Source organism: Chanodichthys erythropterus, chromosome 16, assembly GCF_024489055.1.
Source record: "Chanodichthys erythropterus isolate Z2021 chromosome 16, ASM2448905v1, whole genome shotgun sequence".
In the NCBI taxonomy this organism is placed as follows: Eukaryota; Metazoa; Chordata; class Actinopteri; order Cypriniformes; family Xenocyprididae; genus Chanodichthys; species Chanodichthys erythropterus.
In genome coordinates, this window is record NC_090236.1 from 27,395,708 (window position 1) to 27,415,088 (window position 19,381).

A 19,381-nucleotide genomic window follows, 5' to 3' on the forward strand; every position below is an offset into this window, starting at 1 on the left:
ACAAACAAACAAACATTTAAACAGATTAAATGGTTTCAAGTTATGTGTTGCCTAGCAACAACCTACACATCTGAGCATAAACGCTCCCGATAAATTGTTTTTATAGCGGCCGCATTCACATACCACTGTTAATTTTAACGTGATTTGGCATGGCAGCCAGTATGAATAACAAATAACCATTGCCTTACCTAATGCAGCCAAATCCTGCATTTGGGCCAGGCCCAGTTCCAGAATCGAATCACTAAGGGTGCTTCTGAAATTAGTGGGGGTGCTCTAGCCTTAATGCACATCTATTTCGACATGTCATATTTTTGTCCCGTCTATTGCTATGTTCATCACAATCTCAATCGTTGCAATTTCGAGAGTGAATCCCACATTTATATGCTTTGGATGTGTATGTGGCCAAGTATGAAAAACAAGTTTTATTAAAATTCTGAAAATATATATATTATTTATAAAGCCTATCGCATAGAAAGCGCGTAACGAGCGCTCCCTTTATAATCACTAACAAGTTGTCACTGTTAATCGCGATCTCACAAAGTTCCGTTATAATCAGTGAAGCTGACTTCACAATGAATCTCTTTGAGCGGTGAGTGGATTCTAACTTAAACACCTCTGATTGGCTAGCCTGACGTGGTCATACTCAATTCTAGTTCGAATATGAGTCTGATACTGCTCCAATGGGCTTTGATTATGGGGGTGTATTTCAACCGATCCAGGAAAGACCTCAATCGGATAGACCTACAGCCAATCAGAGCTACAGAGTAAGTGATGTATGTTGAGCGACGCATAGTTGTCAACAGAACTCAACTGCACGCATGCTGGAACTAATAGAAGATGAGCGTAAACAATCTTTGTCGGTGTTGTAAAAAGAATAAGTATACACGGAGTACTCGCCAATTAATGCGCTGTCGATATCTTCTATAATGGTGCGATGGCGGAATCTACTTATCTCAGTTCTTCAACAACAGCCATCATTGTTGTAAACTAATTCAACCCAAGCGCTCTTTGATGACGTGGCTGATTACGTTTCTGGTGATAATCTGTCAATCATCGCCCTGACAAATGTGATTGGTCCGAACAGTTTCTGTTCGGGCATAATTACTTCTCTACAGATCAAGTCCAGATCGAACTCCCCGACCTCAAAATGTTGTGGGCGGGGCTAAGTTCGGCTGGCATCCAGGCTACTGATTGGCCACTGCATTCAAGAAATCAACAGTTATGTTTGTGATTGGCTACATTGCATAATGCTGCAAAAACGCATTGTAAATAGAAACCTCTCCAGAGCGCAAACACAGATGTGCACTGGATCGTTTGCCATATCTGTTTTGCTAATATGCTATTATTTTGGAGAAAACTGATCCTAGACCAGCAGTTATGGGCAGCAATCAGAGGCAGCAGTCAGTGGTTTGAGTAAGAAAATTAGTCTCGAGTCCATGGCCAAGGGCAGGCTAAACCTTGCACACACTCCGCTTATAGATTTAGTAGTATCAGCACAGTAATCCTTTTATTGCATTTCTTTTAACACATTATCATTGTATCAAAACATCATGTATTGATGTATTGGTACAAAGCAATTTTAATACATGTATATGTTGAATTAAAACAAGTCTTGAGTAATTCAAATTTTCAGTTATCCTGTTATGCAGTTGAATGTGTGCTTCGGCCTGTTTAAGTGAAATTTATTTTGAAATTGTATCAGTTTGTTTTATTTTATTTGTGCAAGTCTCAAAAAGTCCTAAATTTGATTTTAAAAATTCTAAAAGAATCATTAATGGAAACAGAAGTGTTAAGAGGAATTGGAATTGGAATCATCAAATTCTTCAGAGTTCTCTTCCCAAGCTGTGACCTACACTTCCTTAATATCTCCCTCTCTCATAACGCATGTTCTTCTTTTTCAACAGTGTGGATGGAGAGATCAAGCATTGCATGGTTTACAAGACGGCCACAGGTTTTGGATTTGCTGAGCCCTACAACCTTTATGGTTCCTTGAAAGACTTGGTCCTGCACTACAAACACACCTCTCTGGTCCAGCACAACGACTCACTGAATGTAACCCTGGCCTACCCGGTCCTCGCACAGCCGCCTAGATGAGCACCCTGACACGAGATGCCAGAGGACACGCATATAAAAGCATGATTAAGCACATTATACAGAGCAAACTATACTAACACCAAACTTTTATGTTTATCATAGAGAACAGATAAGCACAGTATACTATCGTAAGTAAACGTATGGCTTTTTTGGAAGCCCATAGTTTTCTGTATCAATCAAAGTCAGCTGCAGTAATTACGGTAATATCACAGCTTGAGTATTTGTTGTCCCAACACAAGAGAGAGGAAAGTGTCACATGATTCCATCGAACTAGTGTCGTAGTCCTGGATATTTTCGATTAGGACACGGGTCAGGGACGAGATGAGGAATTAACTGAAAGTTGCAGCTGTTGATAATCAATCTTTTAGCTGTTATTCTGCATTCACGGCATGTCGTAATTACCGTAATATCGAGATGACAACACGTGATGTTCTATTCTGAGCTATACCGTAATTAGGGTAATAATGACATGGCGCGAACGCAACTTTATGTCACTGTGTATTTGTTTGGTAGTTCGCTTCTGCCAACCATATGAATAGATTCCTCTCTATGTGAGTTGTCCTGTAGATGATGTGAAACGAACCTTTTTTATATATCAGATGTGGTCTAGGGACTCTGAAGTCCTTTTAGCTTCTAATCTGCCTCTTAAAAGCTTGGTGAGAATAAATAGCCATCAACGATTGTGTACTTTTATTTGAGATTTTACACCACAGAACTGAAGTCTGGCATCTTAATGGTTTCTGTGGGCTGGTATTGGTGCTTCCTGCTTTATTTTTGATTCTTGTAACATGAGAATGATGCGTAGCTATAGCGAACCGTTAAAATCCAGAGCAAAACAAATGTGATCCCAAAGCAACGACGCGCACAGGAACTTTCACTCGCTTAGAACGGTTTCAAAAGGGCAAAGCAGGTTATTCAACAGATGCAAGCAAAAATGGAATGGAAAAACCCTCTTGTGAAAACACCTGGGTATGATTACAGATTTTTGAGGAAATTATCAGGTGCAAGTTGATTATATTGTGGTAGTAAATGAGTCCTAATGGTTGTTGGGCGTTTTGTAACTGTACTCCCCCTAGTGTTGTCAGATGATACCCTCGTCTGTACATGATACAGTCACCTGGATGAATTTTTCTGTCTTTTTTTTCATGAGTGATCATATGCTTTATAAATCGAGCAGAACCAGATAGCAATTTTATTTCTGCTTACTAAGAATCGGTGATTTAATCACATTTTTGGAGCGGAAATGGTTTTAAAGTGCCTTCTGCCCATGTGTCCCTGAGAAGATTTCTTAGGATTGGGGCAGTACAGAAAGCTTCACTTTCATAGATTCAGTAATTATATATATATAATATAATATAAAATACTCCTTGAGCCCTACAACCAAAAGGAGGATCATCCCATCAAATGCATTTTGTTAAGTACACATTCTAATTACAAATATATTGGGAGTAGCAAGTTAAAGACCTCTTATTTGTAATTAAAAATAACTCTGTTAGCTTGTAAGCTTTTAATGAGGTTTGGTCTTAATCAGTATGCACTTTCATGGATGTTAATTTGAGGTACAACAGAAGTAATTTCATCCATTTTTAAGTCCTGTTCACACCAAGACAAATATTCAGTGCGATAAACATTTTAATTTGATTGAATGGCTGGTAATGCTTTCAGAGTGGCGTGAACATTCCCGTGCCATCATTTACAGAGAGGTGTTCTAGTCTCTCATCCATCGAACTGCAAATACTTTTGGTCACATGCTCAGAGCCGCTGCCACTGTTACATAAAGCTACAACAGAGTACAGTTTGGTTCTGGAAGTAAAAAATCCCATTCATTTTCTCTCGCGATTGCGAGTTTACATCTTGCAAATCTGACTTTTTTTCTTGAAATTTTCAGTTTACATTTTGCAGTTCCATTTTTTTTTTTTTCCCCACCATGAAATACAAAAAAAAAAAAAGTAATTACAACTTCTTCTTTTTTTAGGTTATATAGAGTATGCAAGTTAACCGTGCAATTCTGACTTTTTTTGTCTGAAAAGTCAGAATTGTGAGATATAAACTCTGAAGAGATAAAAAGTTGCAATTTCCTTTTCTATTTATTTTTTTTCTGTGGCAAAAATAAGCTTAATTATTTTAACAATAACTTATAAAGTGCTAAAGACAGACCTGCAACAAGTTGCAGACCAACAAAAAGTTGCATAGCACTTTGTGTAAATGTGAATTTCTGACTGAAGTGACAATTTTATTCAGCCCGTTTGTGGTTTTATAAGCATTGGTCTAAAAATACTATAAAATCTGACCGTTCTGAGCATTCATGTTGGTGTGAACAGGCTTTTATTCTGGCTACATTTTAAACAATAAAAATAAGCTACCAAACTATCAAAAACAGATGGCGTGTATTTTAATTGATTTAAAGGGCAAGTTGAAATTAAACCTTGAAACTTGCCTAAATTTAGTGTATTCTTCGCTTTTGACATCCTCCTTTTAGATGGATTCATTTTAGTTTATAAATCCACAACAGACAATAAAGCGGAGCAGGTTTTAGTTTTGTAAGCGTGTTTGTCGGTATACTCCAGTTAGTTTCATCCCATCGACAGGATGAAGTTATTTCATTGTTATTTCAGTGGAGCGAGAACAGAAACACTGGTTATGATTCCTTGAATGTTCTGACTGACTGACGTCGGGTCATTGAGAGCACAGAGAATGAGCCAGAGTGTTGGATGTGACGAGTTCGTGTGAGAAAAAGCAGTGGAGTAAAATCCTCTAAATGCACTATACAAGCACATCTTGAGGTGATTATGAGTGACAATTAATGAAGCTTGACAGTCTTTATGAGCAACAGAAATAGATTAGGTACACATTTTAGTTACAAGCCTATAATGTCATAATGTGTTATGATCGTGCTGAAGTGGGTCTGTTCTTTGTTTTTATTTTCTTTAACTCCTTTTTAAAGAGATACTATAATTGTATGTCAGTGTTTTGTTTCTCATTGTAAGTAATGACCTTACAGATTCAAAGATAAGCTAGCTTGAATATTTCTCTTCCATTCAGTACAGTTACAAATGTTTACAGTATCAGATTAACCAAATAGAAGATGTATTTTCAAATGTGCTCTGTCTGGTCCTGCAAGGAATCTGTCAGACAGAGTTTTTTTTTTTTTTTTTTCTTTCTCTCTGTTGTTTTAAACTTGAAGATTTTGTTTTCCTCCTTTGTTCACTTTAAACAGTGCTCCCTCACCTCGCAATATATTTTCTTCTGAATAAAAAGGAAATTTAATATGGTCTTTAAAAATGCAGCTATGACCCAGAGCGGGTTTCCCAGGTTTCTTCTTCCTTGATTGTTACATAGAATGATAAAAGTCCAGAATGAAAAGTTATGAAAATTATATCCTGATATCTAACTTCCTTCTGTGGTCTCAGTTGGAGCATTGACTAAAATTAGCAGTTCTTTTTTCCCCTTCCTTGTTTCTATGACTAGATATAAACTGAAAATAAGATACAGCAGGGTCAAATGTTTAATAGACATGTATTTTTGTATTTAGTGGTTATGACATGACCACTAATTATCCTTTACCTCTTTAAACTAAATGATACCTTACTGTCTTGTTTCCCCTGAGTGCATGAAGTAGTCTGTTGAAGATGATGCACACCAAAGTGCCATTAGACATGGAGGATGGGGAGCACTGTTAGTTACCCAGTACATTTCTACTGGATATGTGTGTGTGAGAGTGTGTGTGTGTGTGTGTGTACATACTTCTGTTTCCTTTTACTACTTCTGTTCTGTCCAATCTGTTTTTGGGTGCAGATTTTTCAGTGTACAGTTTGCATCAGTGTTGTTTCTCTCAAACAGGTACACAAGCATTACAGAGATACGGCTCTTTAATAGGTAGATGGAATTATTTTTAAGACAATAAAAAGATATTGAGTCTATTGCACCTTCTTGTCTGTCGTCATCAGTTTGATCTTGTGATGTGTGATGCGATCCCGTGGCTTTTAACAGGGAATGTCACGCTGAAGCAGCAGAAAGTACCGTACCGTGAACTTGTTTGGTCAGTTGACAAACACTTTGCCATGTGTCCTTGGATTACCTGGGGGTGGAAAATCTGTAGCAACAACATAGAGAATATTTCAAATAAAAGTTCACCAACAGCTGGATCAGAATGATTTTAAATCATTAAATATGCTGACAATATTTTTGTTCCTCTTTCTAAGAATGCCAGGCGTCTGAATTTTATGCAACAAATCTTTTTAAAGTTGCATGAAACAGAATTTGTAATCATCTTCCCCATTGTGACGTACATCCAAGTGAAACAGCTTCTGGAAAGAGGAAAAAATGAAGGGCAGGACTTAATATTGTCCACTGGGATGGTTTGTTTGCATAGATGCAAACTTCTCACCTTTCAGTGCCAACTCACCTTTTTGAGATCAAAATAGATCAAAATGGGATTTGCATAGATCCAATGAGAAACTGTTTTTATGGTGTTGTGGCAAAAAAATAAACTCCGACTCTACTGCATAAGAGACAAACACGTCCAATTGTCTTCAAAGCTTTTATTTCTTGCAAGAAAGGTCAGGGTGGGGGGGTCTTACAAGGGTACTTGGTTGTTTCAATAAGTGCTGTACATTGTTTCCTTTACTCTTACTTTAAAAACGAATGTCTTTAAAGGGGAATATTTTATGTATTTGAGGTCTGAGATGTGGGAACGGTGAAGAGAGAGACGGCAAACAGTTTGCAGTTTAGCTCAGTATTGCCGTCTAATCAGCCAATATTGTCTTAAAGGTGCCCTAGATCCAGTTTTTACAAGATGTAATATAAGTCTAAGGTGTCCCCTGAATGTGTCTGTGAAGTTTCAGCTCAAAATACCCCATAGATTTTTTTTTTAATTAATTTTTTTAACTGCCTATTTTGGGGCAACATTAACTATGCACCGATTCAGCGCGCGGCCCCTTTAAATCGCACGCTCCCTGCCCGACCGAGCTCTCGGCGATAATACAGTGCATTTACAAAGTTCACACAGCTAATATAACCCTCAAATAGATCTTTACAAGATGTTTGTCATGCATGCTGCGTGTATGCATCGGATCATGTGAGTATAGTATTTATTTGGATGTTTACATTTGATTCTGAATGAGTTTGATAGTGCTCTGTGGCTAAAGCTAACATTACACACTGTTGGAGAGATTTATAAAGAATGAAGTTGTGTTTATGAATTATACAGACTGCAAGTGTTTAAAAATGAAAATAGCGGCGGCTCTTGTCTCCGTGAATACAGTAAGAAATTATGGTAACTAACCACATTTAACAGTACATTAGCAACATGCTAACGAAATATTTAGACAATTCACAAATATCACTAAAAATATCATGTAATCATGGATCATGTCAGTTATTATCGCTCCATCTGCCATTTTTCGCTATTGTCTTTGCTTGCTTACCTAGTCTGATGATTCAGCTGTGCACAGATCTAGATGTTAATACTGCCTGCCCTTGCCTTATGCCTTGAACATGAGCTGGCATATGCAAATATTGGGGTCGTACATATTAATGATCCCGACAGTTACGTAACAATCTGTGTTATGTTGAGATTCGCCTGTTTTTCAGAGGTCTTTTAAATAAATGAGATTTACATAAGGAGGAAACAATGGAGTTTGAAACTCAATGTATGTCTTTTCCATGTACTGAACTCTTGTTATTCAACTATGCCAAGGTAAATTCAATTTTTGAATCTAGGGCACCTTTAAATATCATGCATTACAGTTTAGGATATATACGGTATTAAAAATGAATAAAAAAATCCACTAAAGTAACTACAAATGAGCATGCAAAGCAAATATTCTAAGAATCTATATATACAAAAAAAAAAAAAAAAACAAGAAAAAACATATCGTTGTTCAGAGGAGCAAACTGGCTTTAAACAGCCCATGTGATTGTTTACACCAATCATATAAAGTTCACACAGAAACAAGACAGTCTGCATTTTCATTTATCGTTGACCATTTTCTGTAAAATACAGCTCATTTTAGAACCTTTTAAAGTGTTTTTTTTTTTTTTTTTTTGGTCACATATGTTGCCAGTGTGTTTAAATGTTGCCATTTTTGGTAGTTCAATCGGGAAACATGTAAAATTGAACTAGTATCATAATGTTTCATAATATTTATGAACAAAACAGCGCAGTCTTCCTCGTGACAGCTGTAATGTTTTGTGGCCATAATAAAAGTCTCCAGGATTTACAATGGTGAGTTTTGCCGGTTTTTAATGACGTCACGAAAATACACCAATCAAAATCTCAGTCCTTGGATATATGTAGGAGGAAGAAAGTTTAAAATGATGTACACATACACATTTCAATTCCGAGAACAAGGCAAGCAGGTGACCAGGAATCATGTTCGGCTTTAAACTGTCTGTGTTGTTCTTCGCTGTAGTGTCGCTGAGTAAATGCAGCGCTAGGTCTGGTTACTCCTGTAAGTTTCCACCTTCACAATGGTGCGACTCTGCAGACATTGCAGCTGAATGTGGGGTAAGTATCAAAACAAAACTTACGACTTCCTCCTTAAATTTCATAATATGCAACCATTAGATTGCTAATGTTTTTATATTGCTTTTTTAGCAATACATTACATAGCCTAGGTTACATTTGAGTTACATGTGAAAGTTATTTGAAGTTACAATATAGATGCTACATTTATGCAAATTGCCCAGGCACAAAATTCACACTTCTCGTTTTGTTTTCCGCTCTCTGGGAAATCCCGAACTTTTTTTTTTTTGGCACTGATCATTTCCCTTTTATTCGCTTCTTTCTTAGGTGCTGGAACAATGCGCTAGGTTTAATGTCACAAAGCCCAACGCTGACAAAGTGAATGTGAGCCTGTACTATGAGTCTTTGTGTCCTGGATGCAGAGGTTTTCTTGTATTTCAGCTCGTGCCAACCTTCTTGATGTTGTCAGACATCATGAACATTGAGCTGGTTCCATATGGAAATGCACAGGTATATTTATACTGCCCAGTGCCCACTGTTGCTCAGACAATTTTATTCTTAGTACAAACAGCGCATAACTGCTATTTACACTTTGTGTGAATAGAATCTATTGCTATTTGCATTTAACATGGTTTAAACTAGATTATTTGTAGGCCTATTTGACTCAATGCAAATATCTAACACAATTTACACAGCGCCAATAGCAACTAATCTTGTTTACACTTAGTAAAAGTAGAAAAATAAATGGCTTGATCTTGTAGGTTACATTAATGTTAAATTCTGTTTACACTCATAATGTATTTTAAAAATAGGAGAAAGAAGATCAGGGGAAGTACACCTACGTCTGTCAGCACGGAGAGGATGAATGTCTTGGTAACATGATTGAGGTGAGGTTTTGCTATTTATTTCATCATTCAAAACATTTTAAAAGCAGAAGTGAATACATTGAAGACATCTTGTTTAGAAGTAAAAATAGAGGTATAATAATTGTAATCTTTCCTATCAGACCTGCCTGATGAATAAACTAGGCGTGGACGCTTTTATAGTCATTTTTTGCATGGAGTCAGGAGTAGATGTGCTGAAAGCTGCCCAGCCTGTAAGTTGTAAATTTATTTTACCTGCTGTTATTCTATCCATCCGTCCATTAACCCTGGTGCAATGCAATGCTAATTTTATATCTCTGCTCCCATGTCTCAGTGTCTTGGAGTCTATTTTCCTAAAGTAACATGGGATTCAGTCATGGAGTGTGTGAAGGGAGACCAGGGCAATAAATTGATGCATGAAAATGCAGTGAAAACAAATGCTCTGAAGCCCCCTCATCAGTATGTGCCTTGGATAACCATTAATGGAGTAAGGAAGTTTGTTTATTATTTATAAGGATTTTTTTTTTAAAAATCAGTATAATTAAATGACTCAATGTTGTCCCTGCAGGAACACACCGACGACCTCCAGGAAAAAGCAATGAATTCTCTCTTCAATCTTGTGTGCAGTTTGTACAAGGTTTGTTTGCATTCTGATAGGTGTCTGTTGGTGTATTGTATCATTTCAGTGTTTTATCCTATCAATGAGGAGTCCATCACATGACCTCTTCATTCTTTGTGTTCATATAGGGTGATAAACCAGCTGCTTGTGGTCAAGGGTTGAAGAAGACACCCAGCAGTTACTGCATGAAGTGATCATTCAATCTGATAACAACACTACTCATGCCAGGAATGGAGACTGTGCATAAAACACAAGTGAATACATGCTGAAATGATGCATTTGAATATTTTTTTTATTTGAATAACTGTTGTTTTATGCCTATATGTACATGAAAGTGTGATTTTAAACATTGGTTTTGTGCTGCTGACTACAACTGTTGACCTTATTTTTATACAGTCACGTTTTAAACCATTTTGTATGCATGCATAAAATTAAAAAAAATTTCCATCACATTAAATTTCATTTGCTTGTGTTAATGATTAAGAAAAATCAAAAAATCATTGCTAAACTGGACTTTACTCAAGAGAAATGCTTCCTCAATGGTTTTAATTTTTTGCTTGTCTACATTATTTGTTTATCATTAACCTGAGTCTTTCCACATTATTTTGACCTACAAAGTGAAAATACTTTGAGGTTTTAAATTAAAACTATTATTATTAACAATCGCTAATAACTAATAATAAAAGAGTAAGCACCCGAAAATCCAAAAAGTATGTCAAACGGGATTGGACTATTGATAGCATAGGGGTCAAACTGATTAGGCGGCGTTCTGCGCACGTTGACGCAATCTTGATGCTCATGAGCGCAACGCCATTACGCGTTTGACTCGTCACCGGCTCCTTCATGCTGCTCAGGGTTCCGCTGGTTGGTTATATGAATGAAATTTAATGATGTAAATATCTTAGTAATGTAATTGCAGCTGAACTTAGGTAAAGAAACAATTCGGGGATATCGTAACAACTGTAAACATGCTTTGACTATTTATCTGAGAGTATTAGCCTAAGGAAGATTAATTCCTTTCAATTTTAGGTTAGCAACACTTCTCAGTGTTTAAATATATTTTTGTGTGTCTTGTGCCATCTATCCTGGTGGAGTAAAGGAGCAGAAGTGACGAATGATCAGAAACTTGAGGAATTTAACGTTACGTTAAATCGGCGTAAACATGATATCCCGTCAGAGTAAGGACTTTCTCATACGGATCGCCGGTTACTGGAAGCCGCTTTTCAGAGGCAGATTTCTGATCGTAACGAACACGGTTAGTTGTGGGGGAATGTTAGCAGCGGGCGACCTCATCCAGCAGACGCGAGAGATACGAAAGACACCCGGACGAGCACGTGACTGGTGGCGTACAGGTGACAACAACACAAACACAAAAAGTTTGGCTTGTTTAAATATATATATATATATATCAGGTCATGCTTGTAATTTACGTGCTAATGCGTCACACGAAAAAAAACTTTTATCTTATTTTTGTTAAAGTATCGTGTGAATGTCCTGTGTTGAAAGTAACGCGAGATTTATTAACACTCGCGGTGTTGCGCCCTCTATAGGTTGTATGTTTGCCGTCGGATGCTCTATGGGTCCCTTCATGCACTATTGGTACATGTGGCTCGACAAATACTTTGTTGGCAATGGCATAAGTAATGTCTGCAAGAAAGTGCTTACTGATCAGCTGGTTGCATCGCCAGCACTGGGGGCCTGGTACTTTCTAGGTGAGATCTTGCTGCTGATTTCCATTAATTTCTGTTTCTCACTCAGTTATAGTCTCAGAATTTAAATACATTTTGCAGTAGTGAGGCATAATAAATCTTAAAGGGATAGTTGACCCAAAAATGAAAATTTAATGTTTATCTGCTTACCCCCAGGGCATCCAAGATGTAGGTGACTTTGTGTCTTCAGTAGAACACAAATTATGATTTTTAACTCCAAACGTTGCCGTCTGTCAGCCGTATAATGCATGGCAATGGGAAAACAATCTATAAGAGGCAAAAAAAACATGCACAGACAAATCCAAATTAAACCCTGCGGCTCGTGACGACACATTGATGTCCTAAGACACGAAACGATCGGTTTGTGCAAGAAACCGAGCAGTATTTGTATAATTTTTTTAACCTCTAATACACCACTATGTCCAAATGCCTTGAGCGTGATGAGTGATGTATACACACGAGAGAGCACCAGATCAAGTACACACCTCACACACCGGATGCTGTGCGCTCAAGGCAGTTGGACATAGTAGTGTTTTAGAGGTAAAAAAAATATATAAATACTGGTTGTTTCTCGCACAAACCGATCGTTTCGTGTCTTAGGACATCAATGTGTCGTCACGAGCCGCAGGGTTTAATTTGGATTTGTCTGTGCATGTTTTTTGACTCTTATAGATTGTGTTCCCATTGCCATGCATTATACGACTGACAGACGGCAACGGTTGGAGTTAAAAATCATCATTTGTGTTCTACTGAAGACACAAAGTCACCTACATCTTGGATGCCCTGGAGGTAAGCAGATAAACATCAAATTTTCATTTTTGGGTGAACTATCCCTTTAAGATTTCTAAAATAATGAATGAAAGTCTAAAAGACATTACACCTGTTTTATTTATTTATTTATTTTTAATGAAGGTATGGGAATGATGGAGGGTCACACTTTGTCTGAGGCACAAAGAGAATTCAGAGACAAATTTTGGGAATTTTACAAGGTATGTTGCACTGATAAGCATGTGTTCTTAGTTCAACTTCAAATTATATATCTTCATAGCTGACAGCTTTTCATAACATGCTTCTTTTTAGGCAGATTGGTGTGTTTGGCCAGCAGCTCAAATGGTAAACTTCTACTTCTTGCCACCCAAGTTCCGTGTCCTTTATGTGAACATAATTACCCTGGGATGGGACACCTACCTCTCCTACCTCAAACACAGTAAGACATGTTTGCATCTGTCACATGACACAAGGCATAACATAACAATACATTTGTAATACGTTATACAATTATTAATGTAGTCTTGATGGTCAAGTTTTACTTGCACTTGGCAGTGTTGGGGGTAATATATTACAAGTAACTTGAGTTACGTAATCAGATTACTTTTCCAAGTAACTAGTAATGTAACACATTACTTTTTCAATTTACCACAAAATATCTGTTATTTTTCAAATAAGTAATTCAAGTTATTTTTTCACATTTATTGACTGACAATTCCTGTTCTCGTGTTGACAGAAATAAAGTGCAGAGGTGTGTGCGCTGTGTGTAAATATGATGGTTATTGTAGTTCTAGACTAAATGTGAACGTGCATTTTACTCATCTCACTTGCACGAAAACATTCAGTATTCCTCAAAATGAATAAAAACAGTGAAATACAATCTCAGAATTTTACACAAACTTGTAATAATTAACTATATTAAATTACTCATATACTTTATGTATTTAATCTCACTTTATTAACCAATGTCTTTGCGGCTGACCTTTAATGATCTAATTTAACCATACTGATAAGCAGAAATTACTTTAGATTTAGAAATAAGAGTGTTGAACTTCTGTATCCCATTCTTCTTTAATTCAGAATGGCAGCACAGCTGAAAGGTTTGTTTGAGCTGCGCCCTCTACTGTACAGGAGTAAATATGTATTTCCTTCAGCCTGAGGCTTATTCATTTCACTTTTGGTGTGAAAGTGCCTTAGCTTTTGCCAAAAATAGAACTTTTTTTGTTGTTCTTAAAAAAAAAAAAAAAAAAGCAAGCAAGCCCAGCCCAGGTGAGAAAAAGAAACGCAATTAGTTACTTTTTTTTAGGGAGTAACGCAATATTGCAATGCATTACTTTTAAATGCTTTAATGCTTTCCCCAACACTGGCACTTGGCAGGTTTAAAATTGAAGCAAGACTCTCTTTTCATGGGTGTGAGCGTCCTTGTGACATGTGATGCATGACATTTGTGTTTTTCCAGGAGACCAAGCAGATTCCACAAGAGAAGCTGAATGAACTGAGTGAAGATGTCTGAAGAAAAGGAATATTTCAAAACCCAGATCTGGTTGGATCACAAAAATTAAATTAAATCAGATTAATCAAGACTGTTAATGTACAGCTTTTTTTTTTTTAAATTTCATATAATATAATTAATACAATTGTTGTTTTAATTTTGAATTATATAAAAAGGATTGAATGTAATTTTAAACAGATTTAACTGTCTGGAATCCGTGTATTGTTGACATGAAGAGCAGTTTATAAAATCATACTGTTTACAAATATATTCTTATATGGTATAGTATGGTGGTATAGTATACCGATTATATATTATAATAATAATAATAATCTTCCTTCACCATAAGAAATATTTTTATTTTGGTCAAGCATGTTTATAATTGCACTAATGTGCCAAAATTACTGTCATATATACTGGATGGATGCTGTAACATAACCCTATGCTGCATAAGCAGTGATGTGGTTGGCTGTTTGTGTGCTTCAAGTTTCTGTTGTTCATAAATTGCCTTTACATGTAAATTTTCAATTTCATTTTTTGATGATAAATGCATCAGCTGGCTAGACTTTTTGATATCGGCACTGTCTTTATGTGACACTGTTTTTTTTTTTAAAATGGAAGAAAATAAAATTATTTTGTGCGTTTTGAATATTATCATAATTTCGAGAATGATTTTTATACTTTATAACTCATACGTTGAGGTTTAAATCCAAATATGAAGAAGCACTTTTGCTCATCTATCAAGACATCCATCTTTCCGTGGTGTATGACAGTCCTTGACATCACGCGAGCTGCTCTGCAGTCAGCACAGACAAACCTGCTGAGTGAGAAGGACACCGTCCTCATAGGGGCTTCCAGACTGATAAAACACAGGTGTTCTGACAGGATGTTCTCACAAATCATTTAGTTTGAGTTATGATGGTTACTTGCCACAGGATTGGACAAAAAATGTTTTTTTTTTTTTTGGAAGTGACCAGAATGTGTAACTCTTGGACTGAAGATATGCTTAAAAATTATTTGAAGAACAACACAATACATCTTACCATATCATCTCTGTTTTAGAGGTATGTGTTATTTGCTGCACATTTATAGTTCATTAAAATAATTGTTTTGTTTATTATTGATTGGCCTATTTATTGAATGGTGCTTAATTTTTCTTATTATCGTTTATATTTTTTAGTCATGTAGAATGTGTTTTATTGTTGTCTATCATGAAGTGTGTATTTTCAGAAGTGCCTCCAACAATATGAAGAAAAGTTCTTCTTTGAAGTCTTTCTGGACATCAGAGGTAGGTCATATCAGTTCATCAGCGCTCACAGTTATTATCCCCCGGTTTGATTCTGAAAAGATTAGTTTTGATTCACTGTGACACTGCAGATTTCCACCCATTATAACACAAAATAAAGCATTCCTTAAGATATTAGGCATTATATAATTCAAATAAACTATTTGGCAAATTAACATTGGATATTATTAGTTTGTTATAGTTACCTAGTAATTATGTCATTATTACAATTGTATTTTGTGCTGTTCTGAAGAGATTATGTCTTGGTGTAGAATGTATTTACTTTCTCTGTTTAATTCAGAGAGAATGGGACACTGAGAACCAGCAGGGCCTGCAAGGATCCAAACCCTTGCATAGTCACCGTAAAGTTAAGAGGACATTTTCAGGGATCATTCAGCTTCCCCGTCTGTCCCGCCGGCTCTCGGCTCAGGGAGATTCAGAGAACACACACCGCAATGCCACGTTCTGTCTCGGCAGCGCCAATGGCCTCGAGTCCGATACTTCTCAAAGTTCATGGTAAGCCACTTTTCTTTTTTTTTAATCTTTTTTTTAGACAATTTGAATGACTTAATCTTAACCAGGGATCATCTGACGAAAAGATTTGAATTTCTGGTAGTGACGATCGAGTTCTTTGTACAATTTGTGAAGAAGAATGAAGAAAATCTTGTTTTTATCGTCTGTTGTAAACAAGTGTAAGGGTTAGAGGAACTTTACACTAAAACAGATTTTAGTCGATAACCTGTTGTCATGTACCTGTTTTCAAAATAGTGGCTTCACGTCAGCAACTTTAGGCCCGAGCATTTACTGTTTCAATGTTGTGTTGTTGGCTTATGTTGGTTCTTGACTAATACAAGGTACATTGGCTTGTAATTTAATGTAATGGACATTGAACTACATCAGTATTGTTAAAATTGTTGTTTAATGCATATATATACCTCAGTTATTCATTAATTGATGTAGTATCCAGACGTTTTGCTTATAGAGCCAGCAGAGGGAGCTATTGTTCCCTAATGACCAGAAAAATACATGTGACAAGAAAACACTCAGAACAAAAACCATGAACAAAGACAGTAAATGTGCAGTTATGAACTGTAATTATTTACCAGACTCACTTTTCAGGGAACTTTAGTGGCAGCTGATATCATTAAGATATAAAATAGTAAAAGTCACAAGAACAACAACACATTCTTTATTCTCTAGGAGGTTATTGTTCATTATTTGCTATTCAGTTTAAAGAAATGTTGCTACTAACTAAGGGTTTTCCTTTCTCATGACAGCCCAAATAACTTAGCAAGGCTTGAAACTTGATCAATTTTTCCTCCACATATACAGTGGGTCTAAAAATGATTTCGACACTTACAATAAGTCACACTTAAAACATGAAGTCAGCAAGTTCACACACATGTCCTAACCACAGTATATAGGCCAGAGTATGTAGATCATTACTCAAACTATGAGCATGATCCACTAATGTCTGACCACCAGAAAGCATCCAAATGCATTTTGTATTGATTTTGAGCAATGCATATACTACCATTCATAAGTTCGGAGTAGGTAATATTTGATAGATACTCACCAAGGCTGCATTTATTTGATCAAAAATACAATAAAATAGGGCTGCACGATTATGACAAAAATCATAATTGTCGATTATTCCCTTGGAATTGTAATTGCGATTATTAATTACGATTATCACATTTTACATGATGTTTTGAAGAGTTTTACACTTTTGATTGAAGCAACTGCATGCCATATTTTTATATGAAATTAGCTAAAAACTATATAGCATTAGCCTCATATGTCAACTATACATTGGTTTGGTTTCTTCTTAAAAACAAAAACAAAAAAACAAGCATGGTATTTTAATGTTAAACTAATTTTTTGTTGTTGTAATTGTGTCGATTACATAATTGTGGCACCCGTAATTGTAATCCCGATTAGAAATCCGATTAATTGTGCAGCCCTACAGTAAAAACAGTAACACTGTGACATATTATTACAATTCAATATAACTGTTTTCTATTTTAATACATATATAAAATGCCATTTATTTCTGTGAGGGCAAAGCTGAATTTTCAGCATCATTACTCCAGTCTTCAGTGTCACATGATCCCTCAGAAGTCATTCTAATATGATGATTATATATGATATATATGTATGTATTATAGATTCTTTGATGAATATAAAGTTCAAGGACAGCGTCTATTTGAATGGAAAATCTTGTGTAACATTATAGATATCTTTACTGTCACTTTTGAACCATTTAATCCATCTTTGCTGAATAAAATGATGGAAAAAAAAAAACATATTCCTGACCCCAAACTTTTAAATGGTAGTGTTAGTGTAAAAAAGCTTTAATTAAAAAAAGTTTTCGTATTTAATATAAAGTTTTAATAGAAGGTTCAGTATATTGTTTTGTAATGCATACAACATTTTGAAGTGTATCTAAAGTATGAAAAATCCTTTTTCGGAGGACCACTGTATGCATATTGTTTTTGCATACACAACTCATCCGGCAGTCAAAGGATCACAGGAAACCTTTCCCCTCTGATAATCAAAGCCCATGGGGCCCGTGATAGAGGGCCATCGTGACATGAGCCATGCTCTCTGTCTGACTTTATCTGACTTTGCTTTTTATAGTCAGAGCTTTCATGTGACTTCTCCTGGTAAACCTTGAACATGTGAAAGGCATACGCATTTCTCAGAGAAAATCTGAACGCCGTGATCAACTCTGCATCGCACCGCTTGTGCGTTGGCTTTTGTGCACACCAGGGGACTGGAACAGGAAGTCATTATAGACCAGTAAACACTAGACCTCGCACACTTATAGTCTTAATGCGGAGGTGGGGCCACTTAGAGAGCTCTATCATGAAGTCTTCTCATTGTAAATCACACTGCCATATTTAGTCTGTTGGAGGGAAGTCTTCCAAGTTATGTAAACAAAGCGAGTTCACGAGGGGAGATGTTCCATTGCTATGATGGCTGGCTCCATTAATGCGCCTGTGATCTCTGAAGCAAGGCTGAATTTCTCAGCTCTAGTGAAGGGTGAGAGATGTAGACTGTGGTTTTTGTGTTGAGAAAGAAGTGTGAGAGAGCAACTCATGCCATGACTAGACAATCGTCCGGCCAGTTGTGAAGACACAGGAACTCTGCTGTCATGAGTGACATGCTCTCAGAGGGTTCGGAAGAGGAGAGACCTCAGAGACCCTCGCATCTCAAGCTGAAGGGAAACTCTCCCACTGGCTCCCCCAAAATGTCTCCACGGGACTCTCCTCGGAGTTCTCCCCGCAACTCGCCTCTGCTCTTCCGGAGGCTGATGATGAATCGCAGCATTGCTTTGCAGAGACGCTTCACTTTGGCTCACACTCCCAGGTAGGTTCTGAATCCTTCTGCATCGTTTATTTAGCCTCTTACCGGGAGGCTTGGCTTCAAACACACACACAGAAGTCTTGTGGCACTGGCATCTACGTAACAGCACATCACATGGTGAATTTTGTGGTTGCTCCCCCCGTCCAAAGTTTGTATTGATGCTAACACTTCTAGCTACAATTATAATCACTGTAATCAAGGAGGTGGTTTGTCTGCTGTGTGGAAGCATAAAAAGATGCCTTTGTTTGGGAGGATATCTTGACCTGAGCTATTTATTGTCAGCCTATCTCAGCAGTGATCGAATGAACTGCTTTTTTGCACGTAGTTAAACTGGTTCTGTCTCTTAAGCCTGGTAAAATCCAACCTTTTGGTAAAATTAACTATGAGCTCTTAACTTCTTGAGAATTTTAGATATAGGTGCATGTATAGCACAGAGAATGATCATATTTTTATAGTTATATTTTATGTTATATTTTTTTAGGTTACCTGACAAAACATTTCTTAAAGTGTAGATTTTTGGACCTTGATAAACCCAAGTCAGCAGCATTTGTGTCAAATAATACTTGTTACGTTGTCAACGCGGTTTGTAAGTTCTGCAAATTATTGGCTTTTTTGGTTTAACAGTTGTTGTTTTTTTCTATTTTCAATTGCTACACTATTGTTCAAACATTTGGGGATTTGAAACAAGTTTCTTATGCTCATTGCATTTATGTGAT

General features: G+C 36.6%; 4 protein-coding genes across 9 annotated transcripts in view; all 4 read left to right on the forward strand.

Annotated features, from left to right (window-relative positions):
* pik3r2 (phosphoinositide-3-kinase, regulatory subunit 2 (beta)) overlaps window positions 1-6,105 on the forward strand; it is a 44,073-nt gene extending 37,968 nt beyond the window's left edge. For all 4 annotated transcript variants that reach the window (XM_067363150.1, XM_067363153.1, XM_067363152.1 and 1 more), the window contains exon 16: window positions 1,905-6,105. In XM_067363150.1, coding sequence (XP_067219251.1) covers window positions 1,905-2,094 — 190 coding nt within the window. In that variant the 3' untranslated portion in view covers window positions 2,095-6,105. The remainder of the gene's footprint in view (window positions 1-1,904) is intronic.
* Window positions 6,106-8,404: 2,299 nt separating this feature from the next.
* Window positions 8,405-10,487, forward strand: ifi30a (IFI30 lysosomal thiol reductase a). Its single transcript, XM_067364272.1, has 7 exons — window positions 8,405-8,602; window positions 8,888-9,070; window positions 9,373-9,447; window positions 9,567-9,656; window positions 9,758-9,910; window positions 9,992-10,060; window positions 10,171-10,487. The coding sequence occupies exons 1-7, from the start codon at window positions 8,468-8,470 to the stop codon at window positions 10,234-10,236; spliced, it is 771 nt and encodes a 256-aa protein (XP_067220373.1). The 5' UTR covers window positions 8,405-8,467; the 3' UTR covers window positions 10,237-10,487.
* A 74-nt stretch (window positions 10,488-10,561) lies between these two features.
* Window positions 10,562-15,089, forward strand: mpv17l2 (MPV17 mitochondrial inner membrane protein like 2). Of its 2 annotated transcripts, none has more exons than XM_067364273.1 (5): window positions 10,562-11,418; window positions 11,593-11,754; window positions 12,664-12,740; window positions 12,832-12,958; window positions 13,979-15,089. In XM_067364273.1, exons 1-5 carry the CDS (start codon window positions 11,205-11,207, stop codon window positions 14,011-14,013), a joined length of 615 nt encoding a protein of 204 aa, XP_067220374.1. In that variant the 5' UTR covers window positions 10,562-11,204; the 3' UTR covers window positions 14,014-15,089. The 2 variants fall into 2 exon arrangements, with proteins under 2 accessions (XP_067220374.1, XP_067220375.1); XM_067364274.1 differs by having other exon boundaries at window positions 10,827-11,394; window positions 13,979-15,033.
* Window positions 14,994-19,381, forward strand: part of pde4ca (phosphodiesterase 4C, cAMP-specific a) — a 51,230-nt gene continuing 46,842 nt past the window's right edge. The window contains exons 1-3 of one of the 2 annotated variants that reach the window (XM_067364268.1): window positions 14,994-15,075; window positions 15,242-15,299; window positions 15,598-15,812. In XM_067364268.1, the coding sequence (XP_067220369.1) occupies window positions 15,258-15,299; window positions 15,598-15,812 (257 nt within the window). In that variant the 5' untranslated portion in view covers window positions 14,994-15,075; window positions 15,242-15,257. Of the gene's footprint in view, window positions 15,076-15,241; window positions 15,300-15,597; window positions 15,813-18,284; window positions 18,669-19,381 lie in introns of those variants that run through there. The other variant, XM_067364270.1, reaches the window with a different exon arrangement.